The following is a 14,758-nucleotide window of genomic DNA, read 5'->3' as shown; positions in this document are numbered from 1 at the left end:
ATGACAGTTTTGAATGTCCTAGTAGATTTTAGTTTGAGACTTCATGTGAGTATTGGAGGGGATTTCAACACCAGTATTTAGCCTTATATGTCCCTACTGGAATTGACTAGGGATGAAGATGCATATTCAGGAATCTCCACATATTCTGGATCTATGAAAAGCTCCTAGAATGAGCTTAGCTGCTCTTCAGATCGTAGACTTAGTGGTTTCACATGGTTTAAGAGCATACAATGGTCAATCCATTTCAGATAATACAGCCAAACCAGCTTTTGAAAGGGGAACTTCTAAAAGTAATATTGATTACATACTAATGGATTTACGGATATGGCATGAAATAGTAGATATGGTGGTTATAGACCACTGTGAAAGTGATAATTTCCCCATTACCCTTGATCGGAAAAGGTCTTGGATAAGGGATTTAGCACGACCAGACCTTCTGTAACCTGTAATCCTATCATATTGAGAAGTTATATCTAAATCCAATGGGGATATAAAAGAGATCTATAGAAATGTCTCTGTAGAATTGTCCATCTTGGCAGACCAAGCCCTTACTCCTTCCCAGGTTATGAAGCTTCATGAGAGGTGTTTTCCATTTGCTGTTGAACTGTCTGGAGTAGAATCAGTATCATTTACACTAGAAGAAACTATAGCTGCAAATCAGGCTCAGAAGATGTGGAAAGTCCCAGGGTTAGATACAATTTCAGCTGACCTGTTCCATGTTGAACCTCAGATTTGGGAATTGTATATCTAATGCTATAGCTGCTGGAGTCCCAATTACAAGATCCTGGGAAGGTGTGGCAATTATTTCAATTTTTAAAAAGGGGGACAAGTTATTTCCGGGAAATTATTGTCCCATAAGTTTAAATGATATTGTTCAAAAGGTTTATAGTATGCAAATTATAACAAGGTTGAGGGACTGAATATCCTCGAAACAAGTTTTATCACATTTTCAGACGGGGTTCAGACCCAACATAAGTACAATTGACCAGGTTTTACGATTTTTGTAAATCAAATGGAAAACTGTATATATTGACCGTGGGCCACTATTTGTGGTATAGTATTGTAGGACCTACGTGCTGTATTTGACCTTGTTCCAAGAGAGAAACTTTGGGAGGTTTTTTTGGAAGCTTGGGTGCCAGTAGGTTTACTGTCTCTAATTCAGGCCCTGTATACTGAAAATTGTGCAAGAGTTAGTTGGGGTCCAGGTGAGGAACTGAGGGAGGATATGCCCATTAAAAGAGGCATCTGGAAAGGGTGTGTTCTGGCCCCTACTATTTTCTTGCCATATAAAAATAGATGCATTTGTTACCTCTTAGACTGTGAAAATAACTCCCCCAAAATGTCTGGACAAAAAATACAGGCCCAGATTTAAGAGGGCCTAGCGCCTCCTTGCACCACAATAGTGTCATTTATTTTTTACGCTAATGTGGCCCAATGAGGCCAAAATCGCTGCACCAGATTTGCAACCCCTTGCACCACATTATGCCTACACCATCTAAAAGATTTCTTTGCAGCATTTTTTGCGGCATTTTTAATGACTTCTCAGAGCAGGCGTTAAAGGAAGCACACCATTATTCATAATAGGCCCTATGTACTGTTCAGGGATAGCACCAAAATTTTGGCACTAACCCTGAACAGTACATCGTTAGCGTCAAACATTATGACACTATTGCCCCCTACCCTGCGCCATGGTGTGTGATTTTAAATATGGCACACACATGGTGGCAGTAGGGGTGCGCTATGAGGTGCAAGAAAAGTGGTGCTTGAAGAGAGAGCAGCGTCACTTTTCTTAAATCTACCCCACTGAGTCTCATTTTTGCAGATTACACTTTGCTTCTTTCTAAAACTGCACGGGGTATTTCTACAATCTTAGAGAAATGTAGTTTATTTTGTAAAAACCACAGTTTATAAATTAATAATAAGAAACAAAGTATATGATCTGTAGTACCCGTAAAAAGATCAACAGGAAGGTCGCTTTAAAGGGCAAGACATGAGATAGTGTCTTTTGATTACATTAGCTGGGTGTGAAGCTCAATGATTCCCACAAATGGTTATCCCAGACAGAGATAAGTGTACTGACACTAAGACATAGAGCAGGGACTATCATAAGATTTGCAAACAGATCATCCTCTTTTGGCATTTTACCTGCTTTAGAAAAATATAAGAACTAAGAATGAGGGGCATCATTTTATAGGGAGGATTTGTGGGAGGATTACTGCAATCTTCCTACACTTGAAAAATCTGAAAACGTTTTTATAAAGTCACTTTTGAGATTTCTCACAAGCACCCCAACACTTTCATTAAGATTTGATCTGAACCTTAGATCCATTTCAGATATTGCTGCCATAACACCCAATCTATGCTGGATTAGGCTCTAAACCACTAAGGATCCGACCCTCAATCTGGATTGCCTCAGAGAATTATTGACAGAGCTATCAACTAGCACACTCCCCTGGATCTTCTATATAAAAACTTTGTTATCCAAGTTAAGCCTGATTTGGTTTCATTCTACTGGGATACCTCGTGGCACACGTCAAAAATTTAAAAACGTTTTATTGGAACTTCATCATAGGAGCCAGAATTTCTGCTGTATCCTCAGGTAGCCTCACGGACCTTTATTTGTCTTTTCAATGACTTTGGGCCTTTTACGAATTATGTTAGTAATCGATTTACACGAGCACTTTACATAAAATTCAGACTTGGAATTTTACTATTGGCCTTCTTCACTGCTCTTGAAACACAACAACTGATCTTTCTAATTTGTGTCCAATGGGTTGTCAGGCAGTTGAAGATGACGGACAGATATTATTTTGGTAGTACCTTTAAAAAGCAGTGTTCTTACTGGATTATCCCCCTCTGCCATCTCCTTGGCCTTAGTATTCATCGTAATGCTTTGAGAGTATTTGAGACTGTTACTAGAGAATGTGTTGTTTATTCAATTGCAAGCTGCTTGTTTTCAGTATGGCACATCAGGATGGAGCCTATTAGGCCTGAAGAAACCAAGGCCCTGATTTAAGAAAAGTGGCACTTCATTGTCATGAAATGCCACTTTTCTTGCGGCCAATTTTGCGCCCCTCTAACACCATTATGTGTGCGCCATATTTACAATTCAGTGCACCAGGGCACAAGTTAGGGACAATAATGTCATAATTTGTGATGCTATAGTTGTACTTTTCAGGATAAATGCAAAAAAGTTTGGAGCTAATCCTGCAAAGTACATAGAGGCCAATTAAAAATAATGGTTTGTCTTCTTTTAACACCTGCTCTGTGCAGGTGTTAAAAATGCAGCTAAAAATGGTGCAATGGAATCTTAAAGATTCTACTGTGCTATTTTTGCGGCCCCAACTGATGGAATGCCCCCTTTGCATTCCTTGTCCCTGGCACAGGCATAATGTGGCGCAAGGGTTTACAAAGTGGCGCAATGCGTGCCTTGCACCACTTTGTAAATATGGTGCAGCGTTTTTGACACACTATCGCCACATTAGCAGAACAGTTAATGTGGCAATAGTTGGAGCTAGGCTCTTTCTAAATTTGGGCCCAAGATTTAAAGGTACGTTTACCCAAAGACCTCACTGTATTGCAATGTTAGGAATTAGCCTTGGGTATCTTTAAAAAAAAAAAAAAAACTTACATTTTTAGCTTAAAATTTGCACACACTAGTGTTTTTTTACCAGTGATTACTAGGATTTTATTTCCTTAGGCACTCGAGTAATTATTTGAGTATTTATGTAACTTTATTGATCTTTTATTGTCTTTAAGAGGTGTGGTGCTGAGGATGGAACGGTTCCTTCCTCAGCTACAGTGGGCGTGTGCTAATAACGGAACCGTTCGGTACTCTGCATACACCCAGGAAATCCCTCTGCTGTTCACAGCAGAGGGATTTTATTTTTTATTTTTTAGTCCCAGGAGTGTGGAAAGAGCTTCCTCTGCCACCTGACGCATTTTTTTTAACTGTAATGACAATTAGTGTGCCTGGCATGCTGACGTCATTACAGTGAAAGTGAAACGAGCCAGCTAATTTCACTTTCACTGCTTCGGTGCTTATGAGGCTATCTCAGCCCCTCAAGCACGAATGCAGATGGGAGAGGTATCATTGGAATGGGGAGCATCTCCTTAGTGTATTCCACCTTGAGGATCACCCAAGGGGGTGATCCTCAAGCAGGAATTCACCCACTAGACACCAGGGAGGGGGGTCACCAGGGAGGGCGGAGCTACCCCTTGGGCAAGGGCTTGTGCTCCCCCTCAAAAGATTGTAACTATACAGTCTTTCTGTTCCCCGTGTGCACCTCGGGGCATAAAGCCCACTAGACACCAGGAATTACTATTTTTTTCGATTTGTAGGCGTGGGGCAGCCCAGTAAAGGCATGGCCATGACTCCACCTCCTAAAACAGAAACAGTCTTTCTGCACCCCTGGGTACAACTAGGGGCAATTACCCCATCGCCCCACCAAGAAGGGCAGAAAGCCTACTAAATGCCAGGGATACTTTTTTTAAGGGTGGGATCATGATTTCCCCACCACTCAATACTTCAAAACAGTTTTTGAGTCCCCGGGGGGGTGGCAGATGGGGATATTTACCTCATCAGCCCCAGGGAGGGAGGGGCAGAAAGCCCACTCGATACCAGTGATTACTTTTTCTAATAGTAGGGATGTGGGGCTGCTCAGCATGGGAATAACCATACAACTACCCCATATAAATGGCAGCACAGTCTTTCTGCCCTCCTAGGGTTAGAGGGAGCAGCTACCCCAATCAGTCCCCCCCAACAGGGGAGGGGGGGACAGAAAGCCCACAAGATACCAGGGGTTACTGTTCTTTCAATTTTAGGGGTGGGGCCATGACTCCGCCACCCATAAAATGGGGACGCAGTCTTTCTGCCCCCCAAGGGTCAGATGAGGCAAATTACCCCCATCTACCCTTCTGAGGGGGGAGAAAGACCACTAGATACCAGGGATTACTGCTTGAAAACAAATTGTAGGGGTGAGGGAGGCCCAGCATGGAAATAGCTATTCCCCCGCCCCTCACAAAAGGGGAAACAGTCTTTCTGACCCCGCTGGGGGCCAGAATGGGTCAATTGCACCCATATGCTTCCTAGGGGGCAGCAAGCCTACTGGATGCCAGGGATTACTTTTTTTTATTGTAGGTGTGGGATCTGCTCAGCATGGGCATGGCCATGCCCCACCCTCTGAAAAATGGGGAAACAGTCTCTCTGTCTCCCCCAGAGGACAGCTGTGGGCAATTAATCGCATCTGCCCCCCTGGGGGGGGGGGAGGCAGAAAGCCCACTAAACACTAGCAAATACTTTTTTATTATAGGGGAGGTGGATGCCCGGCATAGCTATTCTCCCCCTCCCAATAAAAATGAAGCAACAGACTTCCTGCTTCCCCTGAGGGCAGATTTTTACCCCCAAACTGCCCTACGAGGGGCACAAAAAACACACTGTATGTCAGCAGTATATATTTTTGGCAATATTATGGTGTGGGTCTTTCTCAGCATAACATGAGGCCCCGCCCTCAGCCCTAAAATCTAAACAGTCTTTCTGCTCACCTACAGACTAAACCATCTCATCCCAATGGCAAGCAAGAGGGCATTTGAGTGTTTTAGATGTTGTTTTTACAAATGGGCCAGGAGAGTTTGGTTAACTCTCAGTATCATCCCACTTGCAATGGTGAACAGCTGCACTTTTTGGGCTTGAGTAGGCTACCATTTGGAAAAACCTACCAGGCCCAGACCGTTCTGAAAACTAGACATCTGGGGGAGTTCAGGGTGGTGTGCTTCACATGCATCCCCCATCATTTTCTTACCCACAATGCTCTGCAAACCTCAAACGTTGACTGCAAACACACATTTTCCTCACATTTCTGTAATGGAAATCCGCAAGATTCCACAAAATTCCTACCACCCAGCATTGCCCTACTTCTGCCGATGAAAATTCTCTTAAACTTGTGTGGTTGGGCCTAGTGCCAGCAACAAGCACGGATCCAACTGAGATCAATAGAAGTCCTCATGCAAAGTCTCCTACTGTCCTTGGTTTGATCCGTTCCTGTCACTGGCATCAGGCCCAGCCACACAAGTGGTTCAATATTTTTATCAACAGAAGTAGGGAAATACTGGGTGGTAGGAATTGTATGGATTCCTGCAGGAAAAAGGTTCTATCACAGAAATGTGAGGAAAATATGTTTTTAGTCAATGTTTGAGGTTTGCAAAGGATTCGGGGTAAAACAACTTGGTGAGAGCCACCCACATCACCCCATCCTGGATTCCCCTAGGTGTCTAATTATCAAAAATGTACAGGTTTGCTAGGTTTCCCTCGATGCCAGCTGAGCTAAGGCCCAAAAAGCACAGCTACCCGCTTTACAAAAAAATTGTCAGTTTTGTGTGGAGAAATTTGATGTATCCATGTTGCGTTTTGGGCCGTTTCCTATCATGGGCACCAGCCCTCCCACACAAGTGAGGCACCATTTTTATCAGAAGGCTTAGGAGAATGCTAGGTGTAAGGAAGTTTATGGCTCCCTGCAGATTCCAGAACTTTACATCAAAGAAAAGTTAGAAAAATGTGCTCTCTTAGTGAAAGTTTGAGGTTTGCAAGAAAGTCTGGGTAACACAACCTGGTGAGAGCCATGCACATTGCCCCATCCTGCATTCCTCTAGGTTTCTACTTTTCAAAAATACATAGGTTTGCTATGTTTCCTAGATGTCTGAGGTAGGGACCCAAAAACACAGCTGCCCACTTTGCAAAAAATGGGTCAGTTTTGCATTGAAAAATTTGATGTATCCATGCTGCGTTTTGGGCCATTTCCTGTTGTGGCCACTAGGCCTACCTTCACAAGTGAGGTACCATTTTTAGCAGATGATGTAGGGAAATGCTGGGTGTAAGGAAGTTTGTGGCTCTCTGCAGATTCCAGAAATTTCCAACACAGAAATGTGAGGAAAATGTGTCTTTAGTCAAAGTTTGAGGTTTGCAAGGGATTCTGGGAAACACAAACTAGTGAGAGCCATGCAATCTGTCCTATCCTAGATTTCCCTAGGTGTCTAGTTTTAAAAAATTTACAGGCTTGCTAGTTTTCCATAGGTGCAAAAAACCCTTGCTTCTAAATTCTATATCTTGTGCCTATTTTGGAAATACATAGGTTTTCTTGATACCTATTTTTCACTGTTTATTTTTTACCAAATGAATTGCCACATACCTGGTACACAATGAAAAAACATTGCAAGGTGCAGCTCAGTTATTATCTCTGGGTACCTCAAGTTCTAGGAAAACCCACAAACCCTATGTATCTACACAAACGGAAGGGTCTAGCAGATGTAATGGTTTATAGGTTTTGTAAATCTGCCATTATAACGAGAAGTTACAAATGAAAATGTTGTCACAAATGCCTGTTTTTTCCTACCAATGTTCAATATTTTTTTAATTCAACATGTGATTTCTTTGGGAAAACCTTGTAGGGTCTGCACACATGCCCCTTGTTGAATTCAGAATTTTGTCTAGTGTTCAGAAATGTATAGCTTTCCGGGACCCGCCATGGGTTTCACAGCTGCTTCCTCTACAAACTGCAAGGAGGTTGGAAGCACAAAAAATAGGAAGCATAGGCTATTGCCAAGTAAAATACCAAAAGTGTGTTAAAAAAAAAATTCTGAATTGTCTGCCTGTTCCTGAAAGCTGGGAAGATTGTGATTTTAGTGCCACAAACTGTTTGTTAATATCATTTGGAGAACAAAAAACAGGCTGGCACTTTTTTCTCATTCCCCCCCCCCAAAAAAACAAAATGTAGCTGTATTTTTGCCTATTTCTGGGTCCTATCCAGAGGAATCCACAAACCCTGGGTACTTTTAGAATTCCTAAGATGTTGTAAAAAAGGATACAAATTTGACATGGATAGCTTAAGTGGACAAAACGCTATGGAGGCCTAAGCACCGAAAAAAAGACCTAGCACTGGGGTGGGAAAAGATCTAGCAGCGAAGGGGTTCATTTCTATTTGGAAGTTTTTAATACTGTATTTAATTTGTACTGTAATGATTTATGCTTGCTTTTCACATGGATGCATGGCTTTTTTTCCTGTACCTTTTTATGGCTTTCTGAGCCGAAATAAAGGAAAATAATAAAGAGGCATGCTGTCATTTTCTTTATTGTGGTCCTAATAAATGTGGGCTTCCATAAACAATATAAAAATTGTCCGGTCCGGACACACTTCTTGTTATGGGTCTTGTCATTCCCAATATCCCCTCATGTTCCAATTACATGAAATCGTGCTACAGATGCAACTACTTCAAAGCATCCCTTGGTGCTCACTATTGTCGCTTCTCAAGTGGAATATGCCAGAGCACATTAAACGAATTAGACATTCTCAACCGCATCTTTTCTCGGAGGGGGCACTTTCCTTGAGTAGTAAGCGATGACCACATTCCTTGAAGAAAGAGAGATGACATGTGGCCGCTAGAGGGGAACAACGAGTACTCCATATCGGAGGTGGGATTGAAATGACTAAGGTAAAGGTCACGGTGAAAAGGTGGTTATCATATAGTCACAGAGTTCCTTACAGTCATCCTGTTTGCTATGCCCTTCATTTGCCTGTGCGGTTAATCCCCACAGCGTGTATGAGCATTCTCATTCCATATGTGGCTTCCACCTTCAATGCTTTGACATCAACAATCACTGCAAATCACAACAAACGCCGACTCGCTGAAGAGGTGCTGTGAGCCATAATGTCAAACTCTATTACTTAAGCCCTTGCTACTTCCTCCAAAGTGCTCTGCAGCGATTTCACTGCATTACTCCCTTCCAAGTGCTCTGCAGTGGTTTCACTGCACCACTTCCTACTGTGTGCTTCGCAGTCGTTTGACTGCACCACTACCTTCCAGGTGCTCTACAGTGGATTTACTGCATCACTTCTTTCAAGGTGCTCAGCAGTCGTTTCACTGAACCACTTCCTTTCAGGTGCTCTGCAGGGGTTTCAATGCCTCACTTACTTCCAGGTGCTCCGCAGTGGTTTCACTGCACTACTTCCTTCCAGGTGCTCCTCAATGGTTTCACTCCATCCCCTCCTTCAAGGAGCTTCGCAGTTGTTTCACTGCACCATTTCCTTCCAGGTGCTCTGCAGTGGTTTCACTGCACCACTTTTTTCCAAGTGCTCTGCAGAGGGTTCACTGCACCACTTGCTTTCAAGTACTCTGCAGTGGTTACACTGCACCACTTACTTACTGGTGCTCCGCAGAGGTTTCACTGCATCACTTCCTTGAAGGTGCTTTGCAGTCGTTTCACTGAACCATTTCTTTCCAGGTGCTCTGCAGTGTTTTTACTGCACCGCTTTTTTCCAAGTGCTCTGCAGTGGTTCCACTGCATCACTTCCTTTCAAGTACTCTGCAGTGGTTAAACCGCATCACTTTATTCCAAGTGCTCCGCAGTTGGTTCACTGCATCACTTCCTTCAAGGTGCTCTGCAGTTGTTTCACTGCACCACTTCCTTCCATGTGCTCTGCAGGGGTTTTGCTGCACCACTTCCTTCCAGGTGCTTCGAAGGGGTTTTGTTGCACCACTTCCTTCCAAGTGCTCCCCCGTTGGTTCACTGCATCACTTCCTTCAAGATGCTTCGCAGTCGTTTCACTGCACCATTTCCTTCCAGGTGCTCTGCAGTTGTTTCACTGCACCACTTTAATGTAAGTACTCTGCAGAGGTTTCACAGCACCACTTGCTTTCAAGTACTCTGCAGTGGTTACACAGCCCGCTTCCTTCCAGGTGCTCCGCAGTGGTCTCACTGCATCACTTCCTTCAAGGTGCTTTGCAGCCGTTTCACTGCACCAATTCTTTCCAGGTGCTCTGCAGTGTTTTCACTGCACCACTTTTTTCCAAGTGCTCTGCAGTGATTCCACTGCATCACTTCCTTTCAAGTACTCTGTAGTGGTTACACTGCATCACTGCCTTCCAAGTGCTCTGCAGTCGTTTCACTGCACCACTTCCTTCAGGTTCTCTGCAGTGTTTTCACTGCACCACTTTTTTCCAAGTTCTCTGCAGTGATTGCACTGCACCACTTCCTTTCAGGTACTCTGCAGTGGATACACTGCATCATTTCCTTCCAAGTGCTCCACAGTCATTTCACTGCACCACTTCCTTCCAGGTGCTCCGCAGGGGTTTTGCTGCACCACTTCCTTCCAGGTGCTTCACAGTGGTTTTGCTGCACCACTTCCTTCCAAGTGCTCTGCAGTTGGTTCACTGCATCACTTCCTTCAAGATGCTTTGCAGTCGTTTCACTGCACCATTTCCTTCCAGGTGCTCTGCAGTGGTTTCACTGCACCACTTATTTGCAAGTACTCTGCAGAGGTTTCACTGCACCACTTGCTGACAAGTACTGTGCAGTGGTTACACAGCACCACTTCCTTCCAGGTGCTCCGCAGTGGTTTCACTGCATCACTTCCTTCAATGTGCTTTGCAGTCGTTTCACTGCACCATTTATTTCCAGGTGCTCTGCAGTGTTTTCACTGCACCACTTTTTTCCAAGTGCTCTGAAGTGATTCCACTACACCACTTTCTTTCAAGTACTCTGCAGTGGTTATACTGCACCACTTCCTTCCAGGTGCTCCGCAGTGGGTTCACTACATCACTTCCTTCAAGGTGCTCTGCAGTAGTTTCACTGCACCACTTCTTTCCAGGTGCTCTGCAGTGTTTTCACTGCACCACTTTTTTCCATGTGCTCTGCAGTGATTCCACTGCACCACTTCCTTGTAAGTAGTCTGCAGTGGTTACACTGCATCACTTCCTTCCAAGTGCTCCGCAGTCATTTAACTGCACCACTTCCTTCCAGGAGCCCTACAGTGGTTTCACTGCATCACTTCCTCCAAGATGCTTTGCAGTCGTTTCACTGCACCATTTCTTTTCAGGTGCTCTGCAGTGTTTTCACTGCACCACTTCTTTTCAAGTACTCTGCAGTGGTTATACTGCACCACTTCCTTCCAGGTGTTCAAAAGTGGGTTCACTTCATCACTTCCTTCAAGGTGCTCTGCAGTAATTTCACTGCACCACTTCCTTCGAGGTGCTCTGCAGTGTTTTCACTGCACCACTTTTTCCAAGTGGTCCGCAGTGGTTCCACTGCACCACTTCTTTTCAAGTACTCTGCAGTGGTTATACTGCACCACTTCCTTCCAGGTGTTCAAAAGTGGGTTCATTTCATCACTTCCTTCAAGGTGCTCTGCAGTAATTTCACTGCACCACTTCCTTCGAGGTGCTCTGCAGTGTTTTCACTGCACCACTTTTTCCAAGTGCTCTGCAGTGTTTCCACTGCACCACTTCCTTGTAAGTACTACTCTGCAGTGGTTACACTGCATCACTTCCTTCCAAGTGCTCCGCAGTCATTTACCTGCACCACTTCCTTCCAGGAGCTCTGCAGTGGTTTCACTGCTTCACTTCCTTCCAGGTGCTTCGCAGTGGTTTTGCTGCACCATTTCCTTCCAGGTGCCCTACAGTGGTTTCACTGCATCACTATCTCCAAGATGCTTTGCAGTCGTTTCACTGCACCATTTCTTTTCAGGTGCTCTGCAGTGTTTTCACTGCACCACTTTTTTGAAGTGCACTGCAGTGGTTCCACTGCACCATTTCTTTTCAAGTACTCCGCAGTGGTTATACTGCACCACTTCCTTCCAGGCGCTCCACAGTAGTTTCACTGCACCACTGCCTTCCAGTTGCTGTGCAGTGGTTTCACTGTACCACTTCCTTCCATGTGCTCCGCAGTGGTTTCACTGCACCACTTCCTTCAAGGTGCTCTGCAGTGGTTTTACTGCACCACTTCCTTCCACATGCTCTGCAGTGGTTTCACTGCATCACTTCGTCCAAGTGCTCTGCAGTGGTCTCTCTGCACCACTTCCTTCCAGGTGCTCTGCAGGGGTTTCACTGCCCCACTTCCTTCCAGGTGCTCCGCATTGGTTTCGCTGCACCACTTCCTTCCAGGTGCTCCGCAGTGGGTTCACTGCATCACTTCCTTCATGGTGCTCCACAGTGGTTACACTGCATCGCTTTCTTCAAGGTGCTCCACAGTGGTTACACTGCATCATTTCCTTCTAGGTGCTCCGCAGTCGATTTACTGCATCACTTCCTTCAAGGTGTACCGCGGTAGTTTCACTGCACCACTTCCTTCCAAGTGCCCTGCAGTGGTTTCACTGCACCACTCCATTCCATTCTGCAGTGGTTTTACGGCAACAGGATTTTTTAAAAATAAAACCTTGCAAAAATAAATGGCTAGCATGAGCCAGCAACATGTTTATTCTCTTTATCCATGCGTATTATAAAAGAACGAACAAAGATAACTGCTTGGCTTTTGATTCTTCAGCCACTGGAATCACAAGTTTGATAAAATTGAAAGAAAGCTGACAAATGCGAGCTGGGGGTTTTATAACTAATATATATTTACATCAGATCATAAGGAAGGTATGAAAAAGTGAGAAATTTAGGGCAGGAGAAAGAGAAAAGAAAAGTGAAACGTGTTTATATGTTTATAAAATGGAATGAAATATAGATATGGGCGTGGGTTTGATGTGTCTGTACTTAACTGGAAGAATTGTGTCTGAATTATTGAGGGTACGTGCGCGAATGAATTTGTCGTAGATATTGACGTTATTATTAAAACTGGCATGCATTCTATTTCCGGAATAAAAGCTGTCTAATGGACACATATGGGCATTATAGCGCATATGCTCACACCAACATTCGGCTAACAATATTTCTTACCTGCGACATCCGACAGCTTCGAATAGTGATCATGGCCACCCCCTGAAGAAGGTTCTATATCTGTATCAAAAAAGAGAATGGCACAATCTTCAGTGAACGACATCCGGGTTTTATGCAACTACAAGGTTTGTTGAAACTTTTATGCATTCTTAGATCACAGAGCTATAAGGACTTCAGCAAACCCTTCTTCTTCTAGTGGAAAAAAGGCAAGTTGTAATCGCATTTCTCGAACCTGATGGTAGGACCTGGTTCAGACCAATGTCCTCTTCGACCCTCCAAAGCGAGCCCTTATCGGCCACCTAAGCTCTATTGTATTTGCCATTCATTGTAGGCAAAACAGTAACCTTTGATGTGGAACCGGGAAAAGAAAGATATATTATTTTAGTGTCTGAACTGTACATCCTGGAACTCGAAAAAATGAGATTAATCTTGGCTTCTCTGCTTCATAAAATGTGTGATCCTTGACGAATATTTTATTTCACTGAACCTCTTTTTTAATTATCACCTATGAGAACATATTCCAATATGAAAGTTTTGGATGTGCACTGTACAAAAACTTTTTGTGTTTGATTTAATAGATAATAACGTTGCTCCATCTAAGGATCTAGGCTACATACTATAGGGTATACATATCAAGTGACCCATGGCATTGCTGTCAGGAAGGGGGACACTTTCTTGAATTTTTAAGAAACCCTATCAAATGTTTACAAGATGTTTGTGGCATTATTTACCTGCTATATACTTTCAGGACTGGGCTAATGCACGGGCTTGTAAAACCTAATCAGACCCTTGGCTCGACTGTGGCTGGGATCTCCTTGTAAATTTGGTGGGACCTCTAGGTGTCACTGTCACTTTTCCTGCACCCCGAGGTTAACTGCAGCAGGCATGGGGAGGCTTCAGGAAAGCAGGATAGGGAGGGAAGTAGAGAATGTGTAGAAAGAGAGAGAATGGATACGTGGAATGAGATTGATAGAGGACGTTATTGGGGCTAGTTTAATCGTGTTTGCCTAGGTCGAGTGGAGCACAGGATGCTAAAGAGGGATCTAGAGACAAAGGTCTAGTTATTTTAAGTTGTGAGGATCTTAGACCCATATTTATACTTTTTTAGCGCCGCATTTGCGTCACTTTTTGATGCAAAAGCGGCGCAAACTTACAAAATACAATTATATTTTGTAAGTTTGCGCCGCTTTTGTGTCAAAAGTGACGCAAATACGACACCAAAAAAGTATAAATACGGGTCTTAATTGGTACAACGTAGTCTAAAGAACATTTTACCATGAGCTCACCCTGCTTCCAGAATAAAAGCAACCCTTTGCATACGGAAAAGGCCTCTGTGTTTTATCTGCTGCCCCAAAATTTGCCTGTGCAGTAGAGCAGTGGCACGTAGTCAGACCCACCCTAAAGGTCAGATATAAAATTCTTTAATAGCATCAACCATTGAATAAATGTTTCTTTTTAGTGATATACCAGGCAGTGTTGAGTATATAAAATAATTCAATCTGTAATGTCAGTACTAAACAGGAGCCCACTATTGTCATAAGCAGCTGCAAGTGTCAGTAGATTCTCAAACCTATTCCAGAATTTTATTGTAATCAACATACCACAAGAGACACAAGAATTCAATCGTCTGTGTGGTTGTAATACTGGTTCTCACGCTATCATTGCTTTCCCTGCGTTATGCAACTATATACGATTTCTCAGAAAGTTGACAGTAAATTAACACTCATCACAGATCACAAGTAAGAAAGCCAGCAAGGTAACTCAAACTTAAGTCAATCTTAGGTTTGTTCATTGGGAACCATTGCCTTGAGTAATAGTAGTGCCTGTCATAGACAGTGCTTAAACAATATCATGTGAGGTATGGAGCATTATATATAGAACAAATTATTATTTTTGATCATTATAGCACAATACAAAACAAGGCACCAGCTCAACCCTATCAGAATACTAATACCCTGTTCGAAGGTGTTATCAATGCACCAGCTACTGATAATTAACATGAAATGCCTGTTTTTATATTTCGCCTGCACAACACCTGTGCTGTGCTTGC

General features: G+C 43.4%; 1 protein-coding gene across 3 annotated transcripts in view; it reads right to left on the bottom strand.

Moving 5' to 3' along the window:
* ENDOU (endonuclease, poly(U) specific) overlaps positions 1–14,758 on the bottom strand; it is a 468,374-nt gene that overhangs the window by 219,543 nt on the left and 234,073 nt on the right. For all 3 annotated transcript variants that reach the window (XM_069231037.1, XM_069231036.1, XM_069231035.1), the window contains one exon: positions 12,709–12,768. In XM_069231037.1, the coding sequence (XP_069087138.1) occupies positions 12,709–12,768 (60 nt within the window). The remainder of the gene's footprint in view (positions 1–12,708; positions 12,769–14,758) is intronic.

This window comes from Pleurodeles waltl, chromosome 4_2, assembly GCF_031143425.1.
Source record: "Pleurodeles waltl isolate 20211129_DDA chromosome 4_2, aPleWal1.hap1.20221129, whole genome shotgun sequence".
Taxonomy (NCBI): Eukaryota; Metazoa; Chordata; class Amphibia; order Caudata; family Salamandridae; genus Pleurodeles; species Pleurodeles waltl.
This window is presented reverse-complemented; position numbering and strand designations above follow the sequence as displayed.